General features: G+C 38.9%; 1 protein-coding gene across 2 annotated transcripts in view; it reads left to right on the top strand.

Moving 5' to 3' along the window:
* Positions 1-1,270: 1,270 nt before the first annotated feature.
* Positions 1,271-13,702, top strand: part of VTE1 (tocopherol cyclase, chloroplast / vitamin E deficient 1 (VTE1) / sucrose export defective 1 (SXD1)) — a 37,318-nt gene continuing 24,886 nt past the window's right edge. For both annotated transcript variants that reach the window (XM_077354795.1, XM_077354794.1), the window contains exons 1-4: positions 1,271-1,637; positions 2,513-2,757; positions 9,848-9,927; positions 11,674-11,750. In XM_077354795.1, the coding sequence (XP_077210910.1) occupies positions 1,399-1,637; positions 2,513-2,757; positions 9,848-9,927; positions 11,674-11,750 (641 nt within the window). In that variant the 5' untranslated portion in view covers positions 1,271-1,398. The remainder of the gene's footprint in view (positions 1,638-2,512; positions 2,758-9,847; positions 9,928-11,673; positions 11,751-13,702) is intronic.

A 13,702-nucleotide genomic window follows, 5' to 3' on the forward strand; every position in this document is an offset into this window, starting at 1 on the left:
GAGAAGACCTCTCTCTCTCTCTCTCTCTCTCACACACACACACACACACACACACACACACACACACCAAGCCCACTAGAAACCCTAGCACACCCTTTTCGCTTTCTTTTGAGCTCTCACACAAAGATCTTTACAAGACTTGCTCACCAAATAAGCCCTAAAAGCCCCTTTATAAAAGCGGGCCATAAGTTAGTCTTATCGGGCCAAAAAACACATAAAACGAGCCTAATCCGGTCGCACACAATATTTCGGACCCTAAACGGGTTTGAATTCAGGACAACCAACTCAACACAGATTGCACTTTGTTGTGTGGCTTTGGAGGCTATGGCAAGAAATCAAAAATGATGCCTTCAAGCCATCCTCCTTGATGGACCTCGAGGCTGAGATGGCAAACTAAGGCCCGGTTTTAGGCCATAATATAGGTGTGGTTGACTCATCGACCGGATCCTTAGACTATGAAATTTGACATAAAGCTTTGGTCTGAAATTTGGTAATGTTCCACAAGCATATAGAAGGCATTACTCATAAGGGGATTCATCATCGGAGGAATGGCGAGTCTGCCGACAATCTCAAGAAAATCAGCCCACTGCTAACTTAATCGACCGCTAAAGGAGAACCATTCCGATGGGATCTCCATTACACAGTACCCCAGAGCGATGAATGAAGCGGATAATAGTAGTGGTGCAGGGATGGCAGATTCAACGCTGTGGGCTCCTATCAGCTAAGTAAAGAAAAATGGGGTGACTATACCGCTACAGACACAATAAAACATTTCTTAGCCCTCCCCTTACAATTTTAACTTAAAAAGCAAAAGGTATGGTTCTGAGTACCCTTAGTGTGAAGTCACATGCTCACTTAACCAGTAAAATAAAACAAAAGATAAAATACGCTTATCGGCTTATGCATCAAAAGGCATCACCCTTCTAACTAGTTGTGTTGTTGCCTAACATATAAAACCACACTCAAAACCAATTTGAACTAAAAAAAGGCAAGAAAATAACGAAAAACACATTGGATGAAGAAGCCCTATAAGGGAGATGATATTAAATCACGTTAAAAGGGGGGTGAATGCATACTGCAGCGGGGTGAAAATATTACCCCAAACCAAACTAATTTGAGGGATTTGCTAGGGATCACCCAGTATAAGACATTTTCCCTACAGGGGAAAAAATTAAATTGCTTAGCATGGTTTGCGTACTTGAAATTTTGAAAAGGAAAATATCGTATCTACAGACCTTTCTCCGCCAAACAAAAACAAATCCCTCGTGTTTAAGCATCAACCATACAGCCACTCCACATGTTACTCATGCCCAAGGACCCACCATCTCACTTCTTTCTCAATAAAACAGACCACCTTCAAAACTATCTCTCTGTTTCACCGAATCCGAGTGCTTTCCGATGGAAATCAGTATCTCTTCTTTCTACAAGAACTCTCTATATGGAATTCGTTTTCCTCCTTCGAAGCTAGGGTTTCAAAACAGATCTCGTATTTTCATGGCGGATTCCATCACAGTCAGGGAAGATTTCAGTTCTTCAACGGTGGAAAGAAAACTCCGATCTGACGACGGTGACATATCTGTAAAACCAATTTATAAGCCGACGCCTCGTAACAGAGACCTGAGAACTCCTCACAGCGGGTAAACAAAATTCCATTTGTTATTTGTGTTCTTCAATGTTTCTTTTTCTGGAAGCATTTCATTATTAATTTTTCATTGAATTATGTTTGGAAACATATGCAAATGATAGAATTTAAAGATGGAACTTCAGCAAATGCTAGAATAAACACAAATGCACGCTTAGAAAACCATCACATAAGCAAGACGATCATCTGTAATGGTTTAAAAACATCGAACACCTAGTGACATGCACTTTAGTCCATGACTGATAATTTAGTACATACCTAATTTCCAATGTTTAATACATGCACCACATTTTGCATGCAATTCATATAAATATTATTCTATAGTACATATTAATATTATAATTGCGATTTTGGATTATGCATTTTGGTTATTTCAGTTTCGGTAGTGATGGAAATGGAAACATTTCGGTTGTTTCGTGTCAGTTTTGGTTGAAATTTAAAACTATGATCCCAATACAAGAGTTTCACCCAAATACAGAAACTTTGTTTTTATATTACAAAAATACTCCTATTTTGTGCTTCGATGGCATTGCCCCGATCCCTGCCAAGGACCGTCAGGCCCATATTGTAATCTTATGGGGCCATAGCAATATACATCAGATAAATTTGAGACATAAATAGAACAAGGGATGGTGTGAAACTGTATCATGAATAAATACACACTTGAACACCAGGCTTCATAAAAATTTGGGCCATGTTATCTTTGATTCTTGCCAATTCTAGTTTTTAATTAAGTTTCTTACCCAATAAATGGCAATGCTATTTGTGTGTTTTTGACAATTGTGCAATTATGCCTGTGCCAAACTGTGTTACTTGATCCTTCAATAGCCTAAGGAATTTGAATAATCTTGGACATTGTTCCTGAATCAGGTATCACTTTGATGGAAGTACACGAAAATTCTTTGAGGGTTGGTACTTCAAGGTCTCGATTCCAAAACTAAGGGAAAGCTTTTGCTTTATGTATTCAGTGGAGAATCCTGCGTTTCGTAATAGACTAGGGACGTTGGAAGAGGCAATACATGGGCCTCGATTTACTGGAGTTGGGGCCCAAATTCTCGGTCCAGATGATAAGTATATCTGTCAATACTCTGAAGAATCTAAAAACTTTTGGGGAAGTAAGTCTTCCATCGTATCATACTAGCTTATTGGCTTTTCTTTCAGCTAATTGATCATGCTTGCTCATATCGATGCAAATTTTGCTGTTCATATAATTAGCACTTTAATATAAATCTCCTAGAATGCTTTGTTGGTTCACTAAGTCAAGCTGATATAAATTTTTATTCTTAATTATTGAGCAAATCCATAGGATGTGAGTTGCAGATATATTTTTCAAATGACTTTACCGTGAGAGTTATGTTGGTTTGCTGAAACATAGTGTTACATTCAAAGCAATGATTTTTAGGTAAATGGGAAAAGCAAGCTGAAGCAATCTTTGCTTTAATATATTTAACGAAATAAACCTTTTTTTTAATGATAGCCAATTTCATTAAGAAAAGACTGGGATGGTCAAAAAACAGAAAGCAAGCACAAAGAAAGAACAAGAGATGATGAGAAATACAAGAGACAACAAGAAATAGAGCTTTAAGGACGAAGGGAATTGTAAAGGGCTAAATCCTCCAAAGTCACCCATCTCTAGCCAGGGTGTTTGCTATCGAATTAGCAGATCTATGAATGTGCTTAAACAGGAAAGATGAAGAACCCATCCAATCTAGCATTTCCTCGAAAAGATCGTCAAATCTCTAAGGGTGAGAAACTGACCCATTGAGCCACCGAATAACATTGAGAGAATGTCCTTCAATCACCACATTAGACAAACGATCATTAACTAGTAGCTTGATACCTTGATGAGCAGCTCTCACTTTAGCCTCTGAAGAGTCTGTCACCCCAATTGGCCTCACAAAGGCCCAAATGACCTCACCACGGTCATTTCTCAAAACACCCCCAATGCCCGCCAGACCAGGGTTCCCCAAGCCTAGACCCATCGAAGTTAAGTTTCAGAAATTCCGGCTCACGAAATAAACCTATATTTGTGATTTTATTCAAGCAACGATCTGTCCTTGGATGTAATGATTAGTCAACCACCTCTGGGAGGCATGAGACTGCACATATCCTCCTCAACGGTTGGTTTTGCACATCTATGGATATTTAAAATGACAAATCAACTTTTGGAAATTTAAAGGTGCTATTAGTTGTGGGATTGGTGCTTGTTTTCGTAAACACATGAAAACTGTTTTGCATTTCTTAATTAAGTATTCTGTTTTCTTTGATTGAATAATGATGTCTGTGTATTCGAGGCTGTTTTCTTTCTGTGCTTATGTAATCACCAATGTACACCTGCTTGGTAATTTAAGCATTTTATGTTTGTCTCTTTCAAAACAAGTCTGATTTCGAAAACATATAGGAAATGCATTTTCATTGTAATATGACAAGCAGTGCACATCACTAAATCATGGATAAGCTCCTTCAAGTCTGCCAAAAGTTTGTGGGTGGTTTGGTGCAGGGCTATCTTATTTCTTTGGAAGTAGGGTTTACTATGATTTATTTTATATATAAATGTGGTACTGTCCTGTCTTCTTTTGAGACAGTCCATAGTCCATACTAACTAACAAACTAACAAATTGGTCTGGTGTTATTGTTTCTAACACAGTTTTTGTCTTGTCTGCGTCATCATCTGGTCATGTTTGGCTTCTTTTGTAGTAACAATTGTGTGAAAGTTATGCTTGCCTTCACAACATGTGATGCCACATTGGGTTCACATGCCACAAAATATTGGTGTGGGCCCTTCATTGTTTTGAATGGCTAGGTAACTGTAGAATCTTGATGCCACGTGTTTTTTTTTTTGAAATGATACCACATGTGACTTACATCGAGCAAACAACCAACAAATTTTCATTCCTAAGTTATGCTGGACAAAAATGCTCGAGGTCTGTTTCTTCAAATAGGTATTTTATGTCCCTTATGCTGTTTAATCCAAGGCCTATATTATGGGATAGGAATGGATGTCTTGGTACAGTTTGTGCCATATTCGGCTCCATCATGTTATATTGTTATCTCTCTCTAACTGCATAAATACCCACCTGATCTGAATTCCTGGTGAGCGACGATCAATTTGAAATATCAAGTGGAGGATGCTTTCTTCTTTCGATACTAGAATTCAGAATCCTCTTTCCAACTCAAATCTCTCATCAACTTATCGAATCTAATGCATAGAAAAATCATTTGATTGAGACCCAAAGCGAACAAGCTTTTAATTTTTCTTTTATGACTGTCAAAATTTTGTCTTGTTGCTGTAAAAAGATCTAAAAAGATCTGATATTGATGTACTCCCTAGCATTATCAGTGCGCAGATATTTAATAGTACACTCATATTGGGTAGTGATCTCAGCCTGAAATGTGCGAAAAGCATGAAAGACCTCAGAGCGGTTTTTAAGTAAAAATAACCAAGTCATGTGAGAGAAATCATCAACAAAAATGACAAAATATCTATATCTAGAAAGAGATATGGCCCGCGAGGGACCTCATACATCGGAATGCACTAAATCAAAAGGATGCGAGACTCGATTTACAACTCTAGAGGGAAAAGACACACGGCGGTATTCCTAAGTTCATAGGACTCACAGTGAAAAGACTGAATTGAAGAAGAAATAGCAGATGACTGGCAAAGCTTCTGGATAGATGGGTGGATGACTGGCGAAGCTTCTGGATAGATGGGTGGCTAAGATGACAGTGCCATAGATATGGATCGACGGAGCTATACAAAATAGGGCGAGGCGGATCACAGTCGAGGCGATAGAGTCTATTCATCTCACGACCCGAATAAATCGTCTTCCCAGTCGAGAGATCCTGAAATACACAGTAAGAAGGAAAGAATGAGACAGAGCAATTAAGATGTTTAGTAATTTGACTTATAGAATTCAAATTGAAAGGAGATTTAGGGACACAGAGTACTGAAGATAAAGTAAAGCCAGAATGGGGTGAAAGAGTACCAATACCAGAGATGGAACTAGTGGTCCCATCAGCTAGAGTAACTGAATGAGAAGCAGAATGAAATGGTCGAAAAGAAGCAAGGGAAGTAGAATTACCAATCAGTTGGTTCGAGGCCCCATAATCAATGATCTAGGAGTTGGAGTTAGTAAGAAGGGAGGCATGTGAACTACCTGACTGTGCAAACCCTGCAGTAGGAGGGCGACTGCTCAAGCGAAGTCCCTGGAACTCCTCATAGTCAGATCAAGAAAGAAAGAAACCATCAGCATGCGTCGCTGGGCTGGGCGTGGAAGATGTCGATGCATCAGGGTGGTCAGAAGTAGTAAGGTGCACCGAGCGCGATCGACGGGGCTCAGGAGGGGGATGGATCTCGAGATGTAGAGCATATCAAGTATCAAGGTGATGTCCCTCTCTCTGGCAGTGAGAGCAATAAGGGTGGGCATGCCTGCCAGCACCATGGCCCCCACCATCTCTGCCACAGCCACGCCCTCTACGGCCCCTACCACGGCCAAAGGTACGCCACCGTGGCCAGAACGGTCACTGGTATCATATGCCGCCATCACAAATCCATCAACATGAACAACATGAGAGGAAGTATCCAAGAGGCACTGCTGGGCACAAGAGTACACTCCCGTGAGAGAGGGAATGGTCCCGAGCCAATAATCTGCTGTCTAAGATGTACAAAGTCATGTCCCAAGCTATGAAGGTAGTGAACAACGCAGAGTTGATTTCACTGTCTGGTGAGAACTGTGAAATCAGAGGTGAGGGGCATAAACATATCGAGCTACTGACAAAGAGAAACAAAGTGACTATAATGGGTAGCGAGAGACATTTCACCACGTCGGAGGTGGAGCCACTCCGAGTTGGTGACACAAATGCGAGTGATGTTGTCAACTGCGAAGTAAAGTATAACAGTATGCTCCCAAATTTACTTGAAAGTCGGAAGGCACATTATAGTGACGGTGATATGAGGGTCCATGCTCTGCCAGAGGAGTGTGCGAATCAGAGCATCATCCTGCCCCCACCGAGCAAAGGAAGGATCCGTGGAAGAGGGATCGGCCTGAATGAAGTTAACCTTACCCCGAGCAAGGTGGTAGGTCTCAACAGCCATCTTCCAAGTCAGATAATTGGAGCCATCTAGTTTGACAGTATTTATCTGTGGGAATGAATCATTTAACTGTGGGAATGAACCATCCACAGACGGAGAATAAGTAGAAGAAGATGCCGAAGATGGAGGAGGTGCACTGACCCCATGGGTCGTGCCGATAGAGGGATCCTCAATGACGGGAGGGTCCATGATGACAAAGACAAAGAGAGAGAAGAATACTCTCAACCACAACAATGGCAAAAAGAAAAAAGCGAAGAGCGAAGAACAACTAGATGAGTCCAATGGCCATACTGCGGCCCCGAAGAAAACCCATTGGAAGAAGAGACATGATAGAGACATGATACGGCTAGGGCTACCTAGATTGAATAATCGTGAAGATCGGAGCCGCGGGAGGAATAAAAGAGTCATAAATATGATTTAGGTCATGAAAACAAGTGGTATGAAGTAGGATATGACTTTTAAGGTTTAAAAAATGGATAGAAAAATGAGGGGTGTAAGAAATGATTCGTAACACTATTGGGAGGGATGGAAAGGGAGGAAAATGGACGGCGAGTGGAGGAGAAGAGGGGAAATAGGGTTTATGGTGGAGAAGGAAGGCGGGGTGGCGGGAGGAGCAGGGGAATAGGGTTTGTGGTGGAGGAGAGGTTGCGGGAAGGTCGTGGGGTTTGGAGGCATGGAGGGAGAGGAGCGAGAGAGAGGATAGGAATTCGAATATTAGCTCAGACAAAAGCATTATTAAATACAACATAATATTTGAGAATGCTACCGCATGATAAAAATGAAGTAAATTATCCATGTTTGAAGCATTTAAATTAATTAAGCATCAGTTTTAGCAAATCCATTAGTAAATAGTGAAGAACAAGTCAGTCTTCAGTGTATATCTATTTTTCACAAAGTATGTACAAAATTGTCCCTCCTATGGACACCAACTTTTTCAATGAATTTCACTTTCAAGCTACACAAGAAGATTAGGACAAAAGTGCTGGTAGTAAAACTGTTAAAGGTCTATAAACTAAATACACTATGAGCATCTCTTGGCAAAGACAACTTAGCCACTGCAAGATTTTAATTTCAGTTTCGTCTTTGATCTCCACAAAACAGAAATATTTCAGTTTCAGTTAGAAATTTCGATGGAAATCCTATAAAATCACTGAAACATATGGAAGCAAATGCAAATGATAGAGTTTTAAGATGAAACTTCAGAAAACAGTAGAATAAACACAAATACACTTAAAATCAGCACATACCTAGCGACATGTGTTGTCGTGCTCATAGTTGCCAGGTCGGGAAACGGAAGCGTGAAACGGAAACGTGAAACGCTTGAAAAAAATTAAAGGAGAGTGAAAACTTTTTCCCTCTTTTTATCAAAATCATGTGATATATAAAGGGAAATAATTCGCCCCTTTGTTTACTGGGTACAGCCCCATCTAGTGTAGGTAAGTAATATATTGACCCATTTTTTACTTGGAACAGCCCTCTTTAGAGTATTTACGGCTCCTCATTTACACTGGATGGGGTTGTCCCCAGTAAACAAAAGGGGTGAATACTTTATGTAGGAAGTAATATATTCAACCCATTTTCTTACTTGGAACAGCCCCTTTAGTGTATTTATGACTCACCTTTTACACTAGATGGGGCTGTCCCCAGTATTTTGAGATCTGCACAAACCATCTTGTCCTTGGAGGGAGGAAGGTCACGAGTGGTGGGTGGAGGAGGAGGAAGAGAGTGGAGGAGGAGGAAGATGAAGGAAGCAAGAGAGCCTCCAATGGTGGTCCCTAGGGCACCAAGAACCCTAGGGCTCTAATACCATGTTGAGAAGAGAGGAGAACGGAGAAAAAGAGTGAGTTAGGGATAGCTCCCCCTCACTTATGTATTTATATAAGGGAAAATAGTACAATGACTAAGATGCCCTTAGGCACATACACAATAGACACATAACACACACTTCTAACAACTCCAAAAGCTTAAGCCTTTGGAGAAGGCGTTATTTAATCTTTTATACTTTATCACTCCCCCTCATGTGTGGCCCCTCTTTTTAGGGTTGGCTTACACGTGGCACATGTGGCCCCACTTTTGGGTTGGCTATTACATGTGAAATTTTTAACATCAGGAGGTTTCTTTAAACTCAGGACCTTTGCTCTGATACCATGTGAAATAACCAATTACTCCAAAAGCTTAAGCCTTTGGAGAAGGCATTATTTAATCTTTTATATTTTATCAATGGCCAACTCCACACAGGACAAAGCTAAGAAGCTATGCCGACTTGATGAGGGATTCAATTCCCTCAGTGCTAATCAGTGGAGGGGGACGTCAACCACTCAACAACAGTTTCTTCGAATTGAATCCCTCAATAATGAAAGTCATTACCTTTTAAGTTCTTGTGTAACACTACCTTGTAATGAAAATGCTTGGAACTTTGGAAGAATCATATGCTGAAAATTGTCCTTAGCTTTCTCCTATTCAAACTCTTCTGTTGCCTTCCAACTTTGAAATTATATCTTTTACTCGGTTTTAGCTGTTTTTTATCTGGCCCATGTCTCCATTAACAAGTTGTATCATGCCAATACCAAACTGGAATGAACAAGAATGGATGGAAATATAATATTGAAAAGAAAAAGTATTTGAAAACAAATCGACAAATACTAACTCAACTACAAAGGTCATTGCACAAGTAGTGACATGCATAAGCAAACTTGAACTGGTGGTATCTATGATCTACAGTAACAACCATTTGGAGTGTGACACGACTCCAAGTATGCTCTTAGGATCTCATATTTTCACAATTGACGTAGATGATGCATTATTGTTCCACCTATATGTCATTTCTATGCAATACTTGTTTGGTTAAATGATTTAATCAAGCAATAGTTTGTCATTTGCATAATGCTTTTTCATTGGCATGAGCAATTTTCTTCCTAGAGTTTGTTGCATATTTTTCTTCCTTAGTATCAACATTATTGCTTGAATTTTTGGTTTTGTTTAATACATATTTATTATCTGAAATGTTCACTGACTAAATTTGTTTGGTTTATACGATATTTAGATTTCATAAGCTTTAAACTTTAATTGATTTCATGTTTGTTAAGTTCTTAACTAATAATTTTAGTGCTTAGGTAGGCATGAGCTAATACTGGGCAACACCTTCGTAGCTGGGAAAGGTTTGTCCCCTCCGAAAGGGGAGGTTCCTCTCCAGGTTTATACTCTTCACTATAGAACCTAATTCATTTAGCCTTTTAAAATATTGGAACTCGTATTAATTTTTCGTTCTTTGCTATAAATGTTTGCACATGAACTCTGATTCCTGGATGTGAAATATGTTCACGTCAGTTGTAATACTATTTTCTTTTAATTGCAGAATGAATTTCTTCTTCATCCTCATGTTATTTTCTATGATCAACATTGTGAGGATGCTGCATGTGTTAATTGTTATCTAATCTTTTCACATGCTTGAGGGAGGGAGGGAGGGATCAGTCTGGTCATATGATGCTGAAAACACTATAGTTTTTGCTAATTTAAGATACTGAAGGATCAAAGTCTTGAAGATTCATGGGAATGCGAGATAGACAATTGATGATGGGGGACCGTCCACGACAAGAGGAGAGAAGCCAAAGCAACTAGTTCTCAAGTGGGCTCACATGGAAGATTCCCTCACTATAGGGAAGCATTTGTATTTTTCTTTTGATTGTAAGGAGTAGCCAAGTCTTTTATTTTGAACTCATTTAAGTCATGTGGCCCAAGGAGGCATACTATGCCTTGAAATAATGAGAGAAAGCTATTATTCTTACCATTCATGTGGTCTGAACTCTGAACTCTGAAGCTCTTGAATTGATGTTCCAACTTCCAAGATGTAGGAGATGACATCGTAGCATGATGAGTATAAGCATGGTTTATTCTCGACGATGTCTTTGCAGTGGATATGAAGCCTGATGGCATCTCTAGACTAGCAAGGAGCCTACATAGATCATCAATGACTTGATCTCGAGGATCACTGGACGAATTAACTTTTAAACTTCTCAGTATGTTTTCCATCATTGCTTGCTTCAAGAAAAAAATCTTGGTTGCGACTCCATCTCCACTAAATGGTGGTTGAGGTATCATTGAGATTTTAACATCCACTAAAGAGGCATGCCAATATAGTTACATCATGTGAAATGAAGTTGGAGTTCTCTTGGATAGACATGCATGTGGGTTTGCAAGTTGCAACACAAACATCACTTTTATACTTACCACTATCTGGCAGCTATAACGCATGCCATCAAAGAGTTGGTCTCAAGACTCCATTTGTCTCTGTCTGTATCTCTTTCGCCTTTTTTTTTTTTTTTTTGATAGACCTCTCTCGCCTCATTCAGTAACAAAGGAGAGATTGCGATTGGAGGGACTTCTAAAAATTGCAAGCTATGAGATAGAGAATATCCAATTGTCAATATTAAGAATTTACCATCTATATTAACTCCCAACAATCTAAACCTTTTCCTTTTGAGTTCTATTAGTGGAGTCTATTAGGAGTTGATTCCTGTTTATCCTGTAATTCCAGTCCTTTAGTTTAGCGGGTGACTGTTGCTAATTCATGCCCTTGATATTTCCTGGCAGACTGCAAATCAATTCGCTATGACCGTTTTGTAACATGGTGCCCTATCGAGTTTCATTTGGTTGCACCCTTATATTTCCTTTGTTTATTGATGTCTATTTTGTGATCTCCTTGAATCTATATCTGGTCTTTTATAATCTGTTTTTAATCTAGAATCACCTACTTGGTGTAATTTAAGTACAATATAACATGTCTTGCACTATCTATAGACACAGTTGATCTTAATTATTTTGACTTTTGATGTGGATACTATTTGAATTTCACTGTGCAACCATGTATTTCATTACATCTATGTCCACTGATGTTTCTAAGCTGTACTAGTGACTATTGATTTGGGATTGTTTTATGTAGGAATTTGTTAACCGTGTGGAAGAAGGGTTCCAGGTCAGCCCAATTTGGCATCAGGGATTCATTTGTGATGATGGAAGGCATGCCATTTTATTTCATTAGACTTGTATAAGGTTTTTTGTATCAATATGTGAGCTAGTGTAGAATGCGGATATAGAGTGGCATTTTGTTTTGATGCTTTACTTTTGTTTGAATTATCTGCTGAAAATCATTCTAAGTATGATTCGAACCCCATTTCTTGTGCTTGTCGTACAAATGAGACAATGCAACTGCCATACGAGCTGAAACACAATTACATTAACTCTGATACCAAATTTAGTCGTTGCATGTATGAAAATAAGAAACCCCAATATGTCAATTATACTCGTATGAAAATAAGAAAACCCCGCGACACTTCTATGGAGCCCCACTACCATATTTAGTCCCTTTATGTTTTTCGTGATGGCTGTTCCCCAGATAATAATTACTCCCTTCGCTTATTTTTTGCGGGCTAGTCCCCATCATTCTCCCCCACTTGAAAGACCTGACTCCGTCTATTGAGGAATCTGGCTCATTTTCATTGTGTTTTGAGAGTTTTGGTTAGTTCACCCCGTTGAGCCATCACTAACCTTCCTATGGAGATTCTGTTGCCTCATGATGCCACTCAAACCTCACTCTGAGATCAAAATGATGTAGGAGTGGTATTGGATAAAAGCATTTCTTGTAACTCTGATACCAAATTACGTATGGGATATTGTAGAAATTTGCAGGATCTCAACCAACACCTAAAAATGATTTTGAAGAAATTTCTAAAAATGGATCCATTGATCATCCATATCATTTTGTTTCCTTCAAAAAATATGTATTCCAATGCGGAGTAGTTGGAATCATCGAACTTTATTGAAATACGATCTGACTTATCAGTCATGGCAGCTATAAAACATCACTAAAAAGTTGCACCCCAGTCCAAAAAAATTGTTTTAAAAAAATTAAAAGCAAAGATGTTGAAAGATATTAAGGCGTAATATGGTTTTTGAAATCTTGAAACAGTTCACAAATGTCTAATAGATCATAATTCTCAAATTATTCTAGTCACATGGAGTAAACAACAGGCACAAATGGTCACTACTAAATCAATCCATGCAAAACATAATATCTCATAAATCCCAAGAATTTGGTTCATAAGGAGCAACCCAGATGTATACTGATTACCGGCCTATTAGCCTTTGTAATTTCAGTTACAAAATTATTTTTTTGGTGATTACTAACCGGTTAGCCACCATTCTTCATACCATTATATCTTGCGAAAAAAGTGCTTTTGTTAAAGGAAGGGATATGGTTGATAACATCTCCATTGTGTAAGAAATGATCCAACATAAGAAATGATCCAACATATTCAAACTCGATGCAGGAAAAGCTTATGATCGAATGAGATGGGACTTTCTCAAGGCGGTTTTAGCAAAAAATTGGCTTTGGTAATTATTTCATCCAATTGATCAAGAATACTATAACAAACTGCTGGTTTTCAATATGTCTCAACTCAGTGATGGATCAAAGGGATTTTTAAATCAACTGAGAGCAGGTAAACTTGAAGTTACTTGTTAATGATGTGTTAGATGGAGAATGGAATTAATCTCTTGTAGAGGACAATATTTCACAAAACACCTCTATACCTTTAAATCCACTATAGCCAAAATAATTGCCAAGGGAGATGAATTTGTTTGGACTCTTAACAACTTTAGTCATTTCACCACACGTCAGCATGGAATTTGGTGTGAAAAGTTTCCCTAAGAAGAGATAGACTTCTTTTATTTGGAAGGACCTCCCCGCTAAAATTGGATGCTTCATATGGAAAATTTTTATGCATGTTGTTCCTGTTGATAGTAGATCAAATGATATCCTCATACCTATCCCTTCCAAGTATGTGTTGCCACAGGCCAAAGATGACCTAAATCATGGCTTCATTGATAGTGATGTGGCTCAGTTGATATGGAACCACTTTGCAAACTATCTTGGTGTGCCTATGATTGAGCATCAATCTATCAATGCTAGG

The sequence above is a fragment of the Tasmannia lanceolata genome, unplaced genomic scaffold, assembly GCF_043159265.1.
Source record: "Tasmannia lanceolata isolate RefF3 unplaced genomic scaffold, GAP_Taslan_0.1 ptg000015l, whole genome shotgun sequence".
NCBI lineage: Eukaryota > Viridiplantae > Streptophyta > Magnoliopsida > Canellales > Winteraceae > Tasmannia > Tasmannia lanceolata.